The sequence below is a fragment of the Trachypithecus francoisi genome, unplaced genomic scaffold (genome assembly GCF_009764315.1).
Source record: "Trachypithecus francoisi isolate TF-2019V2 unplaced genomic scaffold, Tfra_2.0 Lachesis_group16, whole genome shotgun sequence".
NCBI lineage: Eukaryota > Metazoa > Chordata > Mammalia > Primates > Cercopithecidae > Trachypithecus > Trachypithecus francoisi.
The window spans coordinates 77,193,512-77,216,388 of NW_022681461.1; the positions used below are offsets into that span (position 1 = coordinate 77,193,512).

The window sequence follows — 22,877 nt, forward strand, 5'->3', positions numbered from 1 at the left end:
TAAGTTGAGAGACAAGTTTAATGAACTCCCATGTAACTATTACTCACTTTCAGTAGATAACAACATTTTGCAAAACTGTTTTCATCTATCTACAACTCTTTGGCCTGTACATACACATACTTACATATATTTTTATTGCCTGGAGTTTTAATTCTAGAAATCATATTTTCAATATTTATTTCTAACAGTTAAGGACATTTTTCTTTACATAACCATAATTCCATTATTACATCTTACCTCAGTGTTGTCTAACACCCAGTCCATAATTCAAATTTCTCTGATTTCTAAAAATGTCACCTTGTATTTGGTTAAGTTTCTTAAGTCTCTTTTATGTATTTCTTTTTTTTAAGTCCTCTACATAATAATGACATATTTTACAGATTTGTTTAATGCCTCTGTAAATTAGTAATTTACAGCTAGGGATGAGCTCAGGTAGTGGGATTATTTGATTATAAAGATTTGGAAGTAAATCCATAACTGAAAGCCAATGACAGATCTTTTTTCCCTCCTAGGTAAATGACTTGCTCTGGAATGCAGATTCCTCTGTGCTTGCAGTTTGGCTGGAAGACCTTCAGAGAGAAGAAAACTCCATTCTGAAAACCTATGGTAAGACAGCTGTAGTACCCCAGCCTTCTGCTCCATAGAACGTAGTTGAAAGTAGACAGGTATTGGGATTTCCTTCATCCCTTCTAGTTAGTCCCTTAGTAGAATCAAAGATGCTGAAGTAGGTAGATGGAAATGGGGGTGATTAGGTTTTGATTGATTGTGGATTTCAGTTGTGTATTGATCGGGATTCTCTAGAGAAACAGAAGTAATACATACATATAATTTGTCCCTCAGTATTCTTGGGGAATTACTTCTAGGATTGCCCATGGAAACCAAAATCCACACATGGTCAAGTCCTGCAGTCAGCCCTGCAGAACACTCAGATATGAAAAGTCAGCCTTTTGTATACTTGAGTTTTGCATTCCTGAAGTACCATATTTTTGATGTGCATTCGGTTGCGGATATAGAATCCACAAAATGAAAGGCTGACTGTATTCATTGAAAAAAAATATGAATATAAATGGACCTATGCACTTCAAGCCTGTGTCATTCAAGGGTCAACGGTACTTATAGAGAGAGACAGTGAGAGAGGGAACAGGATGGGGTGGGAGGGAGAGAGAGTAATAGAGTGTGGATAGATTTACTTTAAAAGATTGGCTAATATAGGGGATGGCAAGTTTGAAATTTGTGGGGCAGGTTGGCAGGCTGGAAACTCAGGTAAGAATTGATGTTGCAGTCTTGTGTATGAAATCTGTAGGGCAGGCTGGAAACTTAGGCAGGATTTCTGTTACAGCCTTAAGGCAGAATTTCTTCTTTTCTGCGAAGCCTCAGTTTTTGCTTTGAAGCCTTCAGCTGAATGAATGGGACCCTCCCACATTATGGAGAATAATCTGCTTTCCTTACAGTCAGCCGATTATAAATATTAATCACATCTACAGAATACTTTCACAGCAACATCTAGAGTTTCAGCAGACAGCTGGGCACCATAGCCTGGCCAAGTTGACACAATAAAATTAACTGTTATAAGTCATCACATGCTTTCCCTAGTGGATAGTATTACCACAGAAAAAAACAATAACCACAGGTAATCTGTGGATGTGAAAGATTTAGATTAAATATAAAAGGAAAGAATATTTTTTATAGCTTTTAAAATGTATAAGTGTGTGGTTTTAAGTATGAAATAATACTTGAAAATGTTAGAAAATAAAGATGAGAAAAAAAGAAATCTCATCGTTCTGCCACTGCGTAATAATTGCTATTCAAATTTTCTTGTCTTCTAGTTTTTTCATGTATGTATCTCAGTATAGCAATGATCTCTCTTTTTTTTTAAAAGTATAGGTATGGGCCAGGTGCAGTGGCTCATGCACTTTGGGGGCCCAGCACTTTGGGAGGCCGAGGTGGGTGGATCACGAGGTCAGGAGATCGAGACCATCGTGGCTAACATGGTGAAATCCATCTCTACTAAAAATACAAAAAATTAGCTGGGCGTGGTGGCGGGTGCCTTTAGTCCCAGCTACTCGGGAGGCTGAGGCAGGAGAATGGTGTGAAACCAGAGGAGGCGGAGCTTACAGTGAGTGGAGATCGTGCCACTGCGCTCCAGCCTTGGTGACAGAGTGAGACTCCATCTCAAAAACATGTATATATAAATACATATATATACACACACACATTGCACAAGAACAATCACAACATCTGTGCTTACAGAACATCAGCATGTGGTCTAACAAAGTGTTGTAATAATGCGGTTTGAGACTAGGTTATATTTGCGGTGATCACTAAGTTAAGCATTAGTGAGCAAGAAGATTGAGAAAATAAATTCCTTAATATAACTAATATTTCTTAATATAAACATAATTCCTAATATAACTAAGGTCTTAATTTATATGTGTCATCTGGTCAGTAGAGGTTGGTTTTGGCATGATTAAGTCTTACTTAATAGATGTTGGAAGGATAATTGCATGCTTATCTTCTTTGGGCAGCTGAATCAGGGTTAATACCCAGATAGCCTGGTACGTAAGTGTGTGCAAAGCACCTGAAAGAAAATAAGCATCTTAAGCCCAATACAACACAATGATGCTAGTCTAGATCTTGGATTGAATGTTTTAATACTTTAAACTAATTGCCAAGTTATCTTCTTCATGAGAAAACCCACTAAAAGAATGCTTTGTCCTAGTAGACTTCCATCATGATCATAAAGTTTGGAAGTACAGTTGAAAATAAACATATAGGCCGGGCGCAGTGGCTCACGCCTATAATCCCAGCACTTTGGGAGGCTGAGGCAGGCGGATCACGGGGTCAGGAGATTGAGACCATCCTGACTAACACGGTAAAACCCTGTTTCTACTAAAAATACAAACAAAAAAAAATTAGCCGGGTGTGGTGGCAGATGCCTATAGTCCCAGCTACTCGGGAGGCTGAGGTAGGAGAATGGCATGAACCTGGGAGGTGGAGCTTGCAGTGAGCTGCGATCGCGCCACCGCACTCCAGCCTGGGCGACAGAGCGAGACTCTGTGTCAAAAAAAAAAAAAAAAAAGCAGAAAGAAGAAAGAAAATAAACATATGAATAAAAGTTGAAAATAGAAAAAAACAGGAAAATAAACATGTATTTCTTACCTTATTGATTCTTGACATTTTATCTGCATGGAAAGCTATTTTTTGGCAATTATTATTTTTCTTATTTTAGAGAAGAGGCTGCGCAGGAAGGGTCCTTTGAAAAAGTAAAGATTGGCCGGGCGCGGTGGCTCAAGCCTGTAATCCCAGCACTTTGGGAGGCCGAGACGGGCGGATCACGAGGTCAGGAGATCGAGACCATCCTGGCTAACACGGTGAAACCCCGTCTCTACTAAAAAATACAAAAAACTAGCCGGGCGAGGTGGCGGGCGCCTGTAGTCCCAGCTACTCGGGAGTCTGAGGCAGGAGAATGGCGTAAACCCGGGAGGCAGAGCTTGTAGTGAGCTGAGATCCGGCCACTGCACTCCAGCCTGGGAGACAGAGCGAGACTCTGTCTCAAAAAAAAAAAAAAAAAAGAAAAAGAAAAGATTGCCCTTGTCCCCCTCTGGCAAGTGGGATGAAGTCTGCTTCCCAGCCTCTAATGGCCTTCTTTTCATTTTCCCTTGCAGTTCAGCTCTGGACTGTTGGAAACTATCACTGGTATCTCAAGCAAAGTTTATCCTTCAGCACCTGTGGGAAGAGCAAGCTTGTATCTCTGATGTGGGACCCTGTGACCCCATACCGGCTGCATGTTCTCTGTCAGGGCTGGCATTACCTCGCCTATGATTGGCACTGGACGACTGAGCGGAGCGTGGGAGATAATTCAAGTGACTTGTCCAATGTGGCTGTCATTGATGGAAGTAAGCTGCTGGGAAGTGTGTCCATGAGCCTGCAAGGGGTCCTGAACCTGCAGCCTGCAGATGTGGTGGTTTGACTGCAACAGTGGGGAATCTTTATTTGTTTTGGCTGTTTGGGTTACTTGTTTGATTTTTTATTGAATGGGATATAAGGTGGGGTATATTCTTGCCTGAGAACCATTGTCCCCCCTCCCCACCCCAGTTTCCTGTTATACTGCATCTGTGGCCTTCACACATTTACTTGCCTGGCCTTTGAAGACACTGAAAACTTTGACTCTAGGTAGAGAGGATGACAACAGTAGAGTCTTGTGGGATCGGTTAGCCTTATCTGTTTGCCCTGACACAGATTTATAATTGATCCTTGTACCACCCCACTTGTGCTGCTTTGTTTCCTGATATAAATGCTTGCTGATTATATACTTCTCTAGTATGTTCAGTTCGTGCATAGACGTTTGCGTAATATGAAGATTAGGTTGATATTTTATAATTAGATAGAAGGTTTTTTAGGGGGTGGGGTGGGGAGGGCAAGATTGAGGAGTGAAGTAGTCACCTTAATGAATGGTTTTATTGTTGATAATAAAAGGGAACACTGGCTTCTAAGATTGTAATGTCAGGTGGTATACTAATTCATATTCTGTGTAATGTTGTATATAATACTGATTTTATAGTCATGTATTCTATGTAGAGAACTTAATCAGATCTGCCTTATTACCAAATCCACACATAGGAAAGTGCGTTAAGGATTTTGAAGGTATTAATTCCCTTGGTTTAGTGTGGCTTGCTTGCAGGCCCGGGTTTAAAGCTAGAGCTCTGACCTCTTGGCCTTTTTGCCTTAGTCCCTGGCACCTGAAACTCCAGGTTCTGAGATGGGCTGCTCTAGGCCTGGAGGTGACGATGGCCAAGTATAGACAGAACCCATGACGTTTCCCCACCCCACACTGTTTTTAAACTTGTTCATGAGAAAAGCACTGAAAGTTATTTTTTTGTGAATTGCCATTATTGTTTGGATATACTGTGCTATTCAGTTGGCTTATCTTACAAATTGAATATCCCTATGTCTCATCCTCTTCTTTTTCACTGCAGACGGCGTATTGGTGACAGTCTTCCGGCAGACTGTGGTTCCACCTCCCATGTGTACCTACAAACTGCTGTTCCCACACCCTGTGAATCAAGTCACATTCTTTGCACATCCTCAGAAGAGTAATGACCTTGCTGTTCTAGATGCCAGTAACCAGATTTCTGTTTATAAATGCGGTATGTTAAAAAACTTTTACCGAGATGTTCTGAATCAAATCCCTTCTACTCCTACATAAAAGCAAATTATAGTTTGGTGTTGCCATAGGTCTAGTGTTTCTCAAAATTTTGAAGTCTGCAGTTGATATCATTATCATTATGATATTTAATTGGCTTGGATTTTTTTTTGTTTGTTTTTGTTTTTAATCCTAACACTGGTTTGTATGAGCCATTCCTTTTCCCTTACTGAACTTGCAGAGTCAGTTATTTAAGAATAACATTGAACTCTGGAAATAACATAGTATGTTATACACTGTTAACATGTTTTACTATTTTCTTTGCCTTTACACATATTTTCAGTTGATCTCATCCCTCCTAGGAGCTGTGTCAGAGATGGGATTTTCTACTTTTATACATGAGGGAACACAGTGTCAGAGGTTTTGTAATTTGTTTGAACAAGAATGGACAAGGACCTCAACACGGGTGTTCTAGCTCCTAATCCACTTGTCCTTCCACAGCCCCGTTGCTGTCAGTTTCTCATTGCTTTCCTGATGTGCTGGAGAATCTGAAATTAGTTTTTACTTGTGAGTTCTATGGTTATGTCATAAATTCTGCTGGCATATGGCAGTGGTAGCCTTGTTTTCAAATATCTTTTGAATTTTCAGAAAAAGCCTAGATAGTTGCCGAGAGAGTAATCAAAATTAATTAATTTAAATGGGAATTCCTTACTTTCATATCAGCTTTTCTGTTAAGTCAGCAGCCCACTGTGTACATGAATCCTATCTGGATATATCACCACTTTCTCTGATTATAATTTCAGTGCGTAAAATGCTGTTACAGTCCTCCTTAAGCTTTCAAAACTAGCTTTAAAAAAGTGCAAATATGTTCATTGTCAAGGCAAAAAGAATCAGATGTAAAGTAAGCTTTTGTGGGACTTACCCTATGATGCTAATGAGTTTGTATGTCACTTTATGATGTATGGAATGTTTTGTTCTGTGTTCACTTAAAAAATGGCTTTATATCATTCGTCTATTGAAAGTGTACAATTCAGTGGTTTATATGTGTGCGTATGCATATATATACATATATCTTTGTATATATATATTCACAGAGTTGTACAACCATCACCACGATCAATTTCAGGACATTTTTATCTCCTCAGGATGAAACCCTGTACCACCCAGCATTCATTTTCCTTGAGAGAAAGCTCCCTGTGATGAGATAGGACAGGCTGAGAGCTCCACTTTTGAAAGATTGTTTGGCATCAGTATGTGGGATTGGCCATAGGTCGGGGCACGTGGAGGCAGAGGTTCCAGTTAGGAGAAGCTGTTGTCAAGTGTCCAGGCAGGAGCTAGTGAGAGCTTGAGCCAGGGCAGTGTTCATAGAAATGGAAAGAAGAGAAAGATCATAACAAATCCATGAACTAAAAGCCCCGAGAAGTTAAAGAGCCCACTGGGGAGAGTTTGGATATAAGAGAATCTGGAAAAAGAGATCTTGGACTGGAATAGGTCAGAGCTCAGTGCCCAGGCAGAAGGAAAATTAACAAGTTGGAGCCAAGTGGTAGACATTTGAGTGGTGTGGAGACAAGTTAGTTCCCCAAATTTTCAAAGATGGTGTTTGATGCATCCTGAGTATGACTCCTTTTTCCCCCTCATTGTTTCTTGATTATTATATGCCAGCCTTTTTCTAGTACTTGGCTTGTTGTACTAGAAAACTAGTTGTGCTTTGTCTACAACTTGTTATTTTAGGTGTAGACAGAAGATACCAATTAAATATAATGTGTCAGATGGCAAGTGCTGTGGAGAAAAATTAAGCAAAATAAGGGATAGGGAAAGCTTAAGGATAAGGTTTTACAGGGGGAAGGTGGCTTTCCTATTTAGTGTGATTCCAAAGGCCTCTCTGTGAAGGTGAAATTTAAGCAGAGACCTGGTGAGAATCACAGTGGGAGCCACGCAGACATCTGGGGTAAGAGCGTCCCAAGCATTCTATGCTTGAAGATGAAGGAAAAAAAAAAAGTGTGCTCCAAGCAGAGTAAAAAGCAACCACCGAAGTGTTTAGGAAATAGCCAGGAGGCCAGGGTGGCTGCAGCAGAGCAAATGAGGGGAAGGTGGTGGGTGAGTTCAGAGAGGTGATGGGAATCTGCTCTTGTAGGGCCCTGCGGCTTTTACTCCAAGTAAGATAGGCGCCACCAGAGGGCTTAGAACAGAGGAGTGCAGTGTTCTGGCTGAATTTTTTAAAGGCTTGCATTGGCTACTGTGCAGTGAATAAACTGGATGAAGAATAGAAAGAAACTTTTAAGCAGGTGCTTAGGACTTTGGAGAACTGGAGGATATTGAGAAGTGGCTGAAGACAGTGGAGGAAACTGTCCGCAGCACTGGGCTGAGAGGGTAGCCCCTCCACTGGTTCTTGCTGAGATGTGGCCTTTATCAGGGAAGATTATGACTGATGTGTTCTTGAGGGAAAAGCCAAGATTTTAAGGAGGTTGAGATGTGATTATTTTCTAGATTGCTGTTTGCCTTCTAGAACTCATTAATTGTAGACACCATCCCCTTAGTATTAGGTAAAATCTTATAATTTATAATGATAGTATTTGCATTTTTGTTTTCCAGGTGATTGTCCAAGTACTGACCCTACAGTGAAACTGGGAGCTGTGGGTGGAAGTGGATTTAAAGTTTCCCTTAGAACTCCTCAGCTGGAAAAGAGATATAAGTAGGTTCTTAATTATCTTGGGCACTGGGAACAGAATCAGCCAGCATGCAGTCCTAAATTCAGCCAACTGATAGAGTTCTATGCCTGTTGCTGAGTGGAACAAGAAATAAATATAATAGCCAGGCCCTGATTTTTGGATCTGGTTGGAGAAGCCAGTCATGTAGTTTGTCTGAATGCCATATAATTTGATAGGTAGCAGGAGAGCATGAGTTGTAAGCTGGCCTAGGACCTACTCCCAATAGCGCTTGGTTCTCCAGGAAAAATCACGTGGGAAAGATGGAGATGACAATGATAAGATGGAGCTGCATTCTCTTACATAAATGGGGATGTATGGGTTGTTAACATGGATGACCTAATGCATCCTCTATCCTTGCTCCATCCCAGAATCTAGAACTTCTGAGTGCTGTGTTTTGAGGCTCCTGGGATGGAAATCAGAAAGCATTCTTCCATTGAAACAGTATTATAAACAGTTGGACGTAATTGAATACCTTAGGTATGCTATAGGCTTTTGCAAAATGACCTAGAAACCAAATCATAATGCCACTTCTGTGAGAGAACTTTTTAAAAGTACCACTTATTGAGTACTTATAGATTAAAAAAACAAAGCGTAGAGGTTAGTTAACTTACCCAAGGTCATGGACCTGGTAACTAGAGAATCTAGGATTTGATTCTATTCATGTTTGATAAGTCCATGTTCTTCATTTCTAAATTACTCCGCCTCCAGGGAACATTTATTGTTAGATTAATAAAAATAATTAACTGAGTACAACAAATAACATAATTTAATAAATAATGTTTCTTAAATATGTGTGATGTAGTTAATAAATACAGCAGAAGTATTCAACCTCTGTATGATTTGGAGGCTGCCTGTATAATGCTTAGTACTTTTTAAAGAGCATTTACATGCATTATTTCATTTCACCAACTTGAAACCACTAGAGTAGAGATAGAAGACAAATTAGAAAGTATGAGGCAGTTTAGAATATAGTTTCATTAAAAAAAAAATTGATGGGGATAATGCCAATTCGTCTGAGATTTCACGAAAGACATGAATACTCTGTGATCCTTGGGGAAGGGATAGGTTTGGATTTGGCAAGGAATTGGGAACATTGGGTCTGGTGGGGAAGAAAGTGTCAGTGAAAGCCAGAGGTGGGACTGCTACTCCATGGGATACTCTGTGTGAATGCAGTGGAGAGCCTGAGTCCGGGGAGAGATGTTTGAGGAGGAAGAGCAGGCTAGTGACCAACTTCTTTAGTGGGAGTTGCGGATTTGCCATCTGATCTAAAAGGCAGGAAGTAGCCATTATCCGTTCCTATGTGAGGTGACAAGAACAGTGCCGTGGTCAGGTGTATAAATGCTACCGAAGGAATGCATTAGAGACATGGAGACCATCCCTCAAGCTAGTCAGTCAGTTTAATGTGAGGTGCTTAGGAAAGGACCCATTCTACTGCAAGTCACATACCTGCCAGAGCCTGGTTTGAATGCTGGGAAGTTGTGGCAGTAGAAAGGCTCCAAGGTTCTTTAGTGTAGGGACTAGGGCAGGTAATTTTCTTTTTTTTTTTCTTTTTTTTTTGAGACGGAGTCTCGTTCTGTCGCCCAGGCTGGAGTGCAGTGGCCGGATCTCAGCTCACTGCAAGCTCCGCCTCCCGGGTTTACGCCATTCTCCTGCCTCAGCCTCCCGAGTAGCTGGGACTACAGGAGCCCGCCACCTCGCCCGGCTAGTTTTTTGTATTTTTTTAGTAGAGACGGGGTTTTACCGTGTTGGCCAGAATGGTCTCGATCTCCTGACCTCGTGATCCGCCCGTCTCGGCCTCCCAAAGTGCTGGGATTACAGGCTTGAGCCACTGCGCCCGGCCTAGGGCAGGTAATTTTCTTGTGCAGTCAGTTTCCTCAAGTGTTCTCTTCAAATCGAAAGATTTCGGGGTATGAGAAATTTAAGGAAAATATAAAAACATTTTCTTAAGCCAGACAAAGATTAATTTTAGGTTTTCTAGTATTTGGTAATATCTCAGGTTTTGTCCCTCCAAATAATTAGGAGTTGACTGTATACAAGATGCTTCAGTCTTCCCTCATCCAGGAACATCTCAGTGGTTTTTAAGTTTTATTCATATCTTCGATATTCTTCAATATTTAAAACAGAATTCAGTTTGAGAATAATGAAGATCAAGACGTAAACCCACTGAAACTAGGCCTTCTCACTTGGATTGAAGAAGACGTCTTCCTGGCTGTAAGCCACAGTGAGTCCAGTCCCCGATCTGTCATTCACCATTTGACTGCATCTTCTTCTGAGATGGATGAACAGCATGGACAGCTCAATGTCAGGTATTGCAGTTTTTCCCTGTACTCCACGTATTAAGCAAATGGAGTTAGGTTTTTGTCTTTTATGATGATACAACTTCTTTTGACTTCCATTGAGCAAGGTTGAGGAGCAGTAGCTTTCTTGTTAGATACACTTAAAAAGAAGGTTAAATCGGGCCGGGCGCGGTGGCTCAAGCCTGTAATCCCAGCACTTTGGGAGGCCGAGACGGGCGGATCACGAGGTCAGGAGATCAAGACCATCCTGGCTAACACAGTGAAACCCCGTCTCTACTAAAAAATACAAAAAAACTAGCCGGGCGAGGTGGCGGGCGCCTGTAGTCCCAGCTACTCGGGAGGCTGAGGCAGGAGAATGGCGTGAACCCGGGAGGCGGAGCTTGCAGTGAGCAGAGATCCGGCCACTGCACTCCAGCCTGGGCGGCAGAGCAAGACTCCGTCTCAAAAAAAAAAAAAAAAAAAGAAGGTTAAATCTAGTTTTGAGCCATGTCAAAATAACAGACCAAAAATATATCAAAAAGTAGTGGAAAACAGGATAAATATTAATAGATGAAGCAACTTTTTAAAGATGTGTTAAATATTTTAATTCAGCATCTACTCACATTTTTCCAGGGGGTTTGTCATATGTTACAATTGATTTTAATAACTGTGAAGCATAATTAGAGTGGCTAATTCTCATGGGCTAATGTGATAGGAAGACATTTTGTATAAATGCAGTCATGCGTATATATATATGCATGGATGTGTGTGTGTGTGTGTGTGTATGCGTACTTTTTCTATGTTTAGATACACAAATACTTGACTTTGTATTACAATTGCCTGTAGTATTATTTAAAGTAACACACTGTCCAGGTTTGTAGCCTAGTAGCAATAGGCCATACCCATAGCCGAGGGGTGTAGTAGGCTATACCACCTAGGTTTGTGTAAGTACTATATGATGTTTGCACAATGATGAAATCACGTAACAACACTTTTCTCAGACATATCCCCATCGTTAAATGATGCATAGCTGCGTATATATGCTTTGTTTTGATGTGGTGACTTTAAAATGCTTCTTCCAGCCTCCTCTTCTTTATATCCTATTGTGTACTTGACTACATTTACCATTAGAAAGTCTCTATTCTTCTTTGCTGAAAATTTCGTTGTTCTCTGGGCCTGAGTTTTGTTTTGATTCCTGACTGTATCTTCATTATGTAACAGGTTTCAGTTAACGAGTGCTCTTCTCTGTAATGCAAGCCCTGTTGTGTAGTAGAGAGCATTTTCTAGCCAGTTCCCAGAACTCCTTGTTTCCAGTGTCGAGACTTGGCACCTTTGTCCGCTGATACTGATCCCCAGATTAATTTGTAATTAAAGCCCTACTGGTGAGATTTCTCTTCTGAGAAATGTTTTGCAAAATTAGGAACCTTTCCTTTATATATATACATTACATACATTTATAGACATAAAACATTTTAATGCAGTCATTTGCTCCTACTCTTTGACTCATAGTGCTTCGTGATATTTTGAAAAAGCCTTTTGTTAACATGTCCAAATGCAGAATATGTTCTAGAAATATGTAGCACTTAAAGTAAGCCAGTAGATTACCTTTTGAAAAGCAGAGCAATTTACTTAAGTTTCTACTTCTTCAGATTTGAAATTCTTCATCATTAGCTTGTAGAAGCAAAAGCTTGATGCAGTCATCTCATTTGCTATAAAGGAAATGAGAAGTCATTTACAGTATATTTCTACTGCTTTGACTTTTGTTTCTCAAAAAGACTGTTTTGTTCATATAAAATATTAATGCTTTTGAGGACTTGAAAGTCCCTCAATTAAGTAGTCTACATTTACTGTAGCTTGTACTTTGTAAAAAGTACTCTTCTAAGTCCTTTCTGTGTCTTAGCTTATTTATTGCTCATAATACCTCTTTAAAGTATGTGCCATTTGCACCATCATTTTACAGATGAGGCAACTAAGACATGAAACAGTTAGGTAACTTGCCTGAGATCATGCAGGTGGAGCCAGGATCGAATCCCAGCCAGTCTAGCTCCAGAGTTTGTTCTCTTCTTGACAGATAGTTTATCCTCACAAAATGTGAGGCATTTGTAGAGGAAGTCCCTATTGTTATAATTTTTAGTTTTTTTGTAGATTGGTTAAAAACTTTGAATTAAATGTTCGCATTAACATCATTTGTTTTTATCACTACCTTTTTGTCTCCTTTTTTTTTTTTTTTTTAATCACTACCTCTTCCTTCTCTTTTAAGAAATTCTGCTTCTGTGGCTGTGGTCCAAGCTACTTGAGAAGTTGAGGTGGGAGATCACTTGAGCCTAGGGGGTTGAGATTGCAATGAGCTATGATTGTGTCAACTGCATTTCAGCCTGGGCAACAGAGCAAGATACTGTCCAAAAAAAAAAAAAAAGAGTGAAATTTTACTTCTCTCCATTGACTCAGGGAAAAAATGTAATGGTGATAACATATTCCCTTGATCTCATTAGTGAAAATCCACAATTTTCCATCAATCGATATGATAGTGATACAGATATTGAGTGTGCTCATTTTCCTACAGACGAGCTGCTTTAACTGTTTTAAGCAGACAGAAATGATATTGGTACCATCCATGTCTAATGAAGGCAATACATTGTAGTAAGTTGCAGTAAGTTGTGGCCAGAAGAGGAGTGATGACTTCACAGTGTAAATAACTGTCTTATTGCCTTATTGGGTTTGTGGAAAATGGTGTCATGTAGCAGATGTGGCTTTATCTGGGCTTTGGTTTGGAATAGTTTTATCTATTCATCCAACCATCCATCTGTCTCTAAGTGTGTAAGTGTGTGTGTGTGTGTGTGTGTGTGTAGTATTGGGTGTGTATATATGTATTTAGTCTACATTGTATTGAAATAGGTAGTACAACACCAAAAGGAGATTGTTGATTTTCAAAATCAGTGAAATGTCACTATTTTTGAGAAAAAAAGATCTATTTACATGCCCTCCTCGTTTTTTTTTTTTTGTCAGTTCATCTGCAACGGTGGATGGGGTCATAATCAGTCTATGTTGCAATTCCAAGACCAAGTCAGTAGCATTACAGCTGGCTGATGGCCAGATATTTAAGTACCTTTGGGGTGAGTATCAAGGTGTTAGGAAAGCATATTATGACTTACATAGACGCTTAGTTCTTAAGAACATGTACTTGTATCTTGTCAGTACAACATTGATTGTCAGGTCTTTTAACTACCCTGGAAAACCCTAAGCTTTAGAGTGGAATTGGCAGGTATATTCTATTCCTGTTTCCTCTTTTAATGAACTAACGTACTCTTAAAAAAGTGATTGAAATTGCATGTTAAGTGTTTTAGCAAGTATTGAAGTTGATGGTTTTTTACAAAGAGCACATCAGCTATTTGTAAACTAGATCTGTGAATCCTGCAGAGTCACCTTCTCTGGCTGTTAAACCATGGAAGAACTCTGGTGGATTTCCTGTTCGGTTTCCTTATCCATGCACCCAGACCGAATTGGCCATGATTGGAGAAGAGGTAAGTGAACACAGAGCAGGAAACTTACTTAGAGTAATTACCCAGGGACTAATGGCATTAGGTAGAAAGAAAGTGGGCTTTGGAGGTGGACTTGGGTCTCCACTAAATGCCTAGGCAATAGTGGGAAATGATCTCACTTTCATAAGCCACACCTTATTCATCTATAATAAGGGCAAATATATATAAAATGGGCAAATCAGTATCTGTCTATCAAGGTTCAGAGGACTAAATGAGATAATATATGTGATTAGCAACCTTTTATCCCTAGTCGTACAAATCATTCAAAGTTAATTTCATTTAATATCTTTTGAGGAAAACAGAAATATGATCTTGAAAATAGTTTTAGTAGATTTTTTTTCAACACATATTAGAATACCTGTAATTGTGGTGGATGGTAGAATACAGTGGTTGGAAAACAAAAACCACTTGACTAATTCCTGCTCTTCTGGAACTTGTGATCTGTTAATTTCAGTGTAATAATTCCCTTTGTTGAGAGTGTGATGGAAATGGACAGGGTGTGCTGGTAGAGAATACTGAGATGTTTGAGGGGTAATTTGAGGATGGTGGCTGTAAGAAGGAGAGTCCTGCATTTGGTGGTCCAGGAAGGCCTCTCGGAGTCAGTGATGTGTGTGCTGAGATGTGAAGAAAAAGAAGGCTCTCTCTCCAGGCAGAAGGAAGAACAAACTCCTTGAACTTAGCAAGAGCTCATCTTATTCAAGGGACTGAATGGAAGCATTGTAGCCGGAGCTCAATGACAGTCATAGAAGGGAATTTGGGTTTTTTAATTGAACAAAGATTAGAAACTTCTAGTGATTTTTAATCAACCGAGTAATGTGTTCTGCTTCATGGTTTGGACAGTGATTCTGGCTGCCCAGAAGAGAGCTGGTTAGAGAGTGACAAGACTGGAATATGGAATCAACACAGGTTGAGTGGAGTTAGTGAGGGGAAAAAGGAGATGGGTTTGAGATATATGTAGGAGATGGAGATGTCAGGCCTCACTGATGGATTGAATGGCTTCACATTCCATTTTGCACTGGGCCAGCTGCATTTTAGGTATTTTTAGTCCTGATTACAGGAACTTAGGTGTGAAATCATAGGGCGGTAGAACTATGTGATAGAAAAGGTAGGCTTTAAACATACGTGTGCATGTGTCTATAGCAGCATGATTTATAATCCTTTGGGTATATACCCAGTAGTGGGATGGCTGGGTCATATGGTACATCTAGTTCTAGATCCTTGAGGAATTGCCATACTGCTTTCCATAATGGTTGAACTAGTTTACAGTCCCACCAACAGTGTAAAAGTGTTCCTATTTCTCCACATCCTCTCCAGCACCTGTTGTTTCCTGACTTTTGAATGATTGCCATTCTAACTGGTGTGAGATGGTATCTCGTTGTGGTTTTGCGGCACTATTCACAATAGCAAAGACTTGGAATCAACCCAAATGTCCATCAGTGATAGACTGGATTAAGAAAATGTGGCACATATACACCATGGAATATTATGCAGCCATAAAAAAGGATGAGTTTGCGTCCTTTGTAGGGACGTGGATGCAGCTGGAAACCATCATTCTTAGCAAACTATCACAAGAAGAGAAAACCAAACACCGCATGTTCTCACTCATAGGTGGGAACTGAACAATGACATCACTTGGACTCGGGAAGGGGAACATCACACATCGGGGCCTATCATGGGGACGGGGAGGGATTGCATTGGGAGTTATACCTGATGTAAATGACGAATTGATGGGTGCTGACGAGTTGATGGGTGCAGCACTGTGCAGCACACAGTTGATGGCACAAGTATACATATGTAACAAACCTGCACGTTATGCACATGTACCCTAGAACTTAAAGTATAATAAAAAATAAATAAATAAATAAATAAAAAAAGAAAAGAAAAGGTAGGCTTAACTGATTTGAAATAGAGTTGTCTGTGATTTCAGTTTTATTTCTTTGCAGGAATGTGTCCTTGGTCTGACTGACAGGTGTCGCTTTTTCATCAATGACATTGAGGTATCAAGGGTTGGTTTGGTATTGGACCCTTTTCACAGTGTTGGCTCTGAGTGATCAAGCTGACTTTCCCCCATGCCTTTCTGGTCTTCTCTTGTAGGTTGCGTCAAATATCACGTCATTTGCAGTATATGATGAGTTTTTATTGTTGACAACCCATTCCCATACCTGCCAGTGTTTTTGCCTGAGGGATGCTTCATTTAAAAGTAAGTTTTCAATGTATAAAATAGAAACGGTCCTACCTCCAATGTCTTTTGCTGTCTTGATGACTTTTTGAATTCTTCGTCTACTTTGGCTTTTTATCAAGGAGTCCTAGGCTGGAGAAAATCTTTAGAGTTATTTTACTTAGACCCTAATTTCAACATAATGTCTCAGTTAAATCATTCTGCACTTTAGTAAAGACATCCAAGGAAGGGAGTTCCTTCCTTAAGCAGCACATTCTAAACTTAAAAATTTTTCAGGAAATTTTATTATGTAATTGATCTAATATTTTATTTGGAATTACTATGTAGATCCCAAATGTTTTACCTTCTGTGTAATCTCTTCCCACTGTGCCCACCCTCCACTGTACATCTGGGCTCCATCTCGTGGTTTGTAGGATACTGGCTGCATTTTGTCTTCTGTTCCATGCCCTATGTATCTCTGCGTGTGTGGTGTGTATGTGTGTGTGTCTTCCTTATTCTAAAAAGCCAACTTATTTTCTTTGCTTCCAACTTGGAAACAGGGAATCTTTCTTTCATGGATATGATTATAGTACACTGATAATGCTAAGAAATAGAGAAGTTGCCCCAATTCTTACTGTGTTTCTCCAGATCATTTGAGAAGCTGTGTATGTGAATATGCGTGAGGGCTCTGTAAGAGAGGGCATGTTCATCAGCAGGGCTGATAGTGTTGAGGTTCAGTGGGAGAGCTAAGGCACATGGTTGTTATTTGTTCTCTTCTGTTTCACATAGTGTGTGTGGTTTCAATTGCAGTTAATGGAGAGTGGCTTATTGTGATAATTAAGGCTTATTAGTTAATGGTGTGTTTAGCATTACAGGCTGGCCTGAGCAGCAATCATGTGTTCAATGGGGAAGTTCTGCGGAAAGTGGAAAGGGGTTCACGGATTGTCACTGTTGTGCCCCAGGACACAAAGCTGGTGTTACAGGTAAGCTGGTTTTTCAGACAAGATAGATAGTCTGATTGTCATTCAGCCAAGTACCAAGCATAATTCTTTCAGGTTGTATTTTAGGCTCTCTTATTCTTTGTATCGTTGATTGTAAACCTTTCCTTGATAGCTGTCTGTTCACTTTATTCAAAGGAGTGTTGATACGGGCTGTGACCAGTAAGGCTCAAGGGGAAACCTTTCTTGAAAGTCAAGATAAATATAGAGAATAACCAGATTCTGCTAAAAGTGTGCTCATTTTAGAGAGTTGTGGTAGTTCTCTGTGAAGAGTTAGGTAAAATTGTGTATCCTGGCTATTTAAATGTTTTCTACTTAATTAAAAATGCTATTGCTTTAATTTATTTAAGATGCCAAGGGGAAACTTAGAAGTTGTTCATCATCGAGCGCTGGTTTTAGCTCAGATTCGAAAGTGGTTGGACAAGTAAGTGCCATTATACTGTTTGCGACTAGTTGGCTTGTGATTTACATGTGAAGACAATAAGTATTTTATTACAATTTTGAGAACTTAAAAGTATGAAAAGCACTCATTACCTATATCATCAATCAGATTCTTAGGGGCTCTTTTGTTGTTGTTTTTTTTTTTTTAACTTTTTGACTTTAATACAGTATTTTGTAGTGGAGATTCCTAGCAGAAAGAATCGTGACGCTCATCATATAAAGGAGGGCTTCTCTTAACCTGAGGGAACACCTGTGGGTTTTAGGTGGCTTATGAACCCAGGGAGATAGTACACACCAAGCTTTGTCTTTGTGTATTTATCCAAGTAGAAAGCCCACAGCTTTCAACAGATTTACAGAGGGGACTATGACCCAAAAAAGACTGAGCCACTCTTGTGAAGGAAGTGACTGATTTTCTGAACCTATTTGGAGGAAACTTTGTATTAGAAAGATCTATACTAATGTTTTGTTTAAAAAGTAGACCTAAATTCCATGATGATTTTCTTTATTTTTGATTCAGAGTCTTGCTGTATTACCCAGGCTGGAGTGCAGTGGCACAATCTCAGCTCACTGCAACCTCTGCCTCCTGGATTCAAGCAGTCCTCCCACCTCAGCCTCCTGCATAGCTAGGATTACAGGCTTGCACTACCATGCCTGGCTAATTTTTTTTTGTATTTTTGGTAGAGACAGGGTTTTACCATGTTGGCCAGGCTGGTCTCAAACTCCTGACCTCAAGTGATCTGCCCACCTCGGCCTTCCAAAGTGCTAGGATTACAGGCGTGAACCACCGTGGCTGGCCTTCTGTAATGATTTTCTGTTGTATGTATGTGAAGATGTAGTTTTCAGACAGCCATGATGAATAAATCACACCTTTTAAGAAGGTAAATGAATGTGGTACCTGATTTTTGTATTCTGTAATTTCAGAGTAGAAATTCAGTAATAGTAGATTGGCACTGGGGCTGTAATCTGATTATAACTGGTTTGTATCCTAATGAAAATATACTGGGTCCGCGGAGCTCAGTTTTTTTGAATACTTTTTCTGTTCTTTCTCTGTCTCCTCACAGACTTATGTTTAAAGAGGCATTTGAATGCATGAGAAAACTGCGAATCAATCTCAATCTGATTTATGATCATAACCCTAAGGTAACTTTCTACACTGCCGTCCACTCCAGCTTACTTTGTACTTGAACTAATGTGATCTGAACGAAGGTGTTTTGTCCCTTCTTTTGGTAGGTGTTTCTCGAAAATGTGGAAACCTTCATTAAACAGATAGATTCTGTGAATCATATTAATTTGTTTTTTACAGAATTGAAGTAAGTATTTTGAATAATTCATGAGTATCTTTTCCATAATTTTCTCTCTTCTTGTTAAAGAAATCAAATATAAATAGCTAGAGAAGAAAAATTACTTACTGTGCGTTTTAAAAAATTGCTATAACTCTTAGATGCCAGTTGGTTTTTTGCTCTTTTCCTTTCTTTTTAAAACAGCCTGTTTAAAACTATGTCTTTAAAATATGTCATTCAGAATTATTTGACCTGATTTTTAGATATACATATAGAACTATTTGTTTTTCTTAGGAGATTGAAATCAAATGGCATCTTTCTCTCTGATGATCTTTCCCCTCAACTTTTTAATGAAACACTTTCAAAATAGAGAAAAGTTGAGAGAATTGTCCAGTAAGCAGCCTATATATACCCTACCTGGATTCACCAGTTTATATTTTTCTGTATATGCATTCTCATTCTGTATAGTATGTCCATCCATCATTCATCTTGTTTGTAGACAAATTTCTAACTGAGTTGTAGACATCAGTCCACTCTACCCCCTGTACTTCTTATATATCATTAACTAGATGGCATTCTTTGTGTGTGGGATGGTTTTGTTGCGTTTTTTCAGGTCATATTTATCTACAGTGAAATGTCCAAATCTTAGGTGTGCCATTTAGTGAGTTTTGGCAAATGTATACTTCATGTAACCTGAATGAACCTCTATCAAGTTAGAGGGCATTTACTCCTTTTCAGAAAGCTGCATCAAATTCCTTTTCAATCAGTCCCTGTCCCATTACCCAGGCAACTACCCTTCTGAATTTTTCACCATAAATCAGTTTTGCCTGTTCAAGAGCTTCACCTAAATGGAAGCATACAGTATTACTCTTCTGCATAAAGCCGCTTTCATTCAGCACATTGTCTTGAAATTCATCTGTGTTTTTGTATGTATCACTAGCTCATTCATTTTTTCTGACTCAGTAGTATGCCGTTGTATAAATACACCACTATTTGCTTATTCATTCCCCTGTTGCTGGACACCTGGATTGTACCCTGTTTGGGGCTCATGTGACTGAAACATCTGCAAACATTTGTATAAGTCTTTTGTGGACATGTTTTATTTCTCAATATTTTTATAATTCAGCACTTTTCCAAAAGTCATTTTTATTTAGCATCATCAGCATGCCAGGTGTATGTTAGTAATTTGATTGCTGGGCTACATGTTGTTGATGACCTTCCCATACACACCTGTTCTTAGAGAAGAAGATGTCACAAAGACCATGTACCCTCCGCCAGTTACCAGCAGTGTCCACCTATCCAGGGGTCCTGACGGGAAAAAACTAGACCTTGTCTGCGATGCTATGAGAGCAGTCATGGAGAGCGTAAATCCTCATAAGTATGTATGCTGTCACCAGGCAGCAGCCTTTGAAAGACAGAAGTGTGTAGTTGTCCTTGTCCAGCCTATTCATCTTTCTCATTCTGGTGTTCTTCACTCACTGCCTCAGATACTGCCTCTCCATACTTACATCTCATGTAAAGAAGACAACCCCCGAACTGGAAATTGTACTGCAGAAAGTACACGAGCTTCAAGGTAGAGATCCGCTCACAGAGAAAGTGCTAACGTGGCCGTGACTGCCACTAGTCTTCTGCAGGTGACCATCACCATGTCATTGCCACACCACGGATTTAATATGTGACCTTTTAGTTGCCATTTTAAGACTCATGTCGGTTTTTTTTTCAGGGCTGCCCTCTAAAGCATATCTAAAAGTATCAGAAGTGTATATAATTCTTCTGATGTCCAGTTCTGTTGAGAAAAATTTATCGTCTTTTTGGTTATATTGCTAGGTCTGTGGGTTTTTTCCCCATATGGTTGTATTCTGTTTTGTTTTCTAAACACTGTTAGGAAATGCTCCCTCTGATCCTGATGCTGTGAGTGCTGAAGAGGCCCTGAAATATTTGCTGCTTCTGGTAGATGTTAATGAATTATATGATCATTCTCTTGGCACCTATGACTTTGATTTGGTCCTCATGGTAGCTGAGAAGTCACAGAAGGTATGTGGAGTTGTTACTTTTGTGCCATTTTGGTTCCTGTTTATATATAAGAACCAAACCTTGTATGTGAAACCCTGTTTCTGGTAGTGCAGTATCTTTTCTGCTATCACCCTGTGAGTGCAGGGCTGGAGACAGATCTGTGAGTTTCTAGGGCCCACGTTCCTAAGCCTGTGGATTATGAGATTGAGGAAGTGAAGTAAAATTACGTGGCTTTTTTTTTTTTTGAGACAGAGTCTTGCTCTGTCTCCCAGGCTGGAGTGCAGTGGTACGATCTCGGCTTACTGCAAGCTCCGCCTCCTCAGTTCACACCATCCTGCTGCCTCAGTCTCCCGAGTACGTGGGACTACAGGTGCCCATCACCACGCCAGGCTAATGTTTTGTATTTTTAGTAGAGACGGGGTTTCACCGAGTTAGCCAGGATGGTCTCGATCTTCTGACCTCGTGGTCCGCCTGCCTCGGCCTCCCAAAGTGCAGGATTACAGGTGTGAACCACCACGTGTGGCCTAAAATTACATGGTTATTTTTAAGATGATGGGCATATGTGTGAGCTAATTTCTTCTCTTATAAAGGAAATGTAACAAGTGATTCATGTTCCACTTCGGTTCTTTCTCACATGGCTCTTTTTTCTAGTGGAGGGTGGGCACATGGAGCACAGAAGGCTCATGGCCTCCTTTCCTATGTTGGTACATGTGCTATCATCAAAAACTTTGAGCACCCCTGATATGCTTATTTTTTATCTAGTTTTTTGCAGCCTCAGTCTCTTCCCCATGATCTCTCCAAAAAGGAAAATCAGATCCTTCTCTCTGCTTAAAATCTTTGATGAGCTCCCATTGTTACGAGGATAAAATGCAGAAGCCATAATACTGCTTAGAAACCCTTCCTGGACCCGGCCTCTGTGTATCTTTCCTTTCTCACTTCTTGGTATTGTCTTTTTTTCCTCCACCCATGGAGGAAAGACAATGCTTTTGTCCCCCTTCCCTCGCCCCTCACTGCCACCAGCTACCACATGCCTTGGTAGGCAGCATTACTTCTGCCACCCATGGGCTTTGACTGTTTCCACCCTCACCATTCTCCTGGCTCATTCTCACTAATCTAGGTTAAAGGATGCCAAGGTGGCCTCTTCCCGGTAAGCCATTCATGCTTGCCTTCAGGGACTGGGGGAGGTGACCCTCCTATATGCTTCTGTTGCACACAGCGCCTGCAGGGAAGTTGCGTTAAAAACAGGGAACGCGTCTCTGTTAGGAAGAAAAGCAATTTGCTTACAGGGCATGGCACAGAGCTGGAGATGATAGAGCCAATAAATACTAGGTTGGTAGGGTCTCAGAGTTTTGTGTCCAACTCAGTATAATTTTATTTTTTGTTTTAATGTGATCTTTTCAGGAGGGCATGGAATGTCATGAAAACAGCAATGTCTTAGACTTTTAGGAGAAGCTTAGATGCATTTGTTGAATATCTTGTAGACTAAAACCTTATTTCCCTTACTAGCCTATGAAATAAATGATACTGTGAGACTTAGTTAAGGAAGTTACTGTTGTTCCAAATGTAACTGAATCTCCGTATGTGAAAGCATTTTTACCAAAGCTTGTTTGGTGTTCAGCTGACCCTTGCACAACGTGAGTTTCAACTGTGCGAGTTTGAACTGTGGGGGTTTATCTAAATGGAGATCTCTCGCAAATACAGTTGGCCCTTTTTGTCCACAGGTTCTGCATCCACAATCAGTGTGGATCATAAGTACAATATTTGCAGGATTTAAAACCTGCAGATACAGAGAGCCAATTTTTTGTGTATCCAGACTCCATGGGGTCAAATGTAGGACTGGAGTATGCTTGGATTTTGCTATCCTTGGGGCATCCTGGAACCAATTCCCCATGTATACTGGGGGACGACTGTAGTTTGATTTTATATATTATATAATATGTAGTTAATATCTAATATACATTTTAAAATTATGTAGCTTTGGGTTTATTGCTGTATATAAATGCTATTTGTTGCTGTATATAAATGCTATAGCAATAATAGCTATATATATAGCTATTATATATGTAGGTATTATGTATATAGCTATATATATAGCTATTATTGCTATATATAAATGCTATATATAAATGCTATTTATATTGCTGTATATAAAAATATCACAAGTAATAAAGTTCTCATTAATCATTTTTTTAGGATCCCAAAGAGTATCTTCCATTTCTTAATACACTTAAGAAAATGGAAACTAATTATCAGCGGTTTACTATAGACAAATACTTGAAACGATATGAAAAAGCCATTGGCCACCTCAGCAAATGTGGTAA

The 22,877-nt window shown here is 39.8% G+C and overlaps 1 protein-coding gene across 7 annotated transcripts in view; it reads left to right on the top strand.

Annotated features, from left to right (window-relative positions):
* Positions 1-22,877, top strand: part of ELP1 (elongator complex protein 1) — a 68,604-nt gene that overhangs the window by 17,631 nt on the left and 28,096 nt on the right. For all 7 annotated transcript variants that reach the window (XR_004443621.1, XR_004443619.1, XM_033237874.1 and 4 more), the window contains 17 exons: positions 513-606; positions 3,666-3,896; positions 4,977-5,147; positions 7,736-7,835; positions 9,975-10,157; positions 13,134-13,240; positions 13,545-13,648; positions 15,610-15,663; positions 15,761-15,866; positions 16,692-16,807; positions 17,173-17,246; positions 18,325-18,403; positions 18,494-18,573; positions 19,784-19,921; positions 20,031-20,116; positions 20,429-20,577; positions 22,750-22,873. Coding sequence is in view for 5 of the 7 variants with exons in the window: in XM_033237874.1 (XP_033093765.1) it covers positions 513-606; positions 3,666-3,896; positions 4,977-5,147; positions 7,736-7,835; positions 9,975-10,157; positions 13,134-13,240; positions 13,545-13,648; positions 15,610-15,663; positions 15,761-15,866; positions 16,692-16,807; positions 17,173-17,246; positions 18,325-18,403; positions 18,494-18,573; positions 19,784-19,921; positions 20,031-20,116; positions 20,429-20,577; positions 22,750-22,873 (1,996 nt within the window). In the remaining 2 variants the exon portion in view is untranslated. The remainder of the gene's footprint in view (positions 1-512; positions 607-3,665; positions 3,897-4,976; positions 5,148-7,735; positions 7,836-9,974; positions 10,158-13,133; positions 13,241-13,544; positions 13,649-15,609; positions 15,664-15,760; positions 15,867-16,691; positions 16,808-17,172; positions 17,247-18,324; positions 18,404-18,493; positions 18,574-19,783; positions 19,922-20,030; positions 20,117-20,428; positions 20,578-22,749; positions 22,874-22,877) is intronic.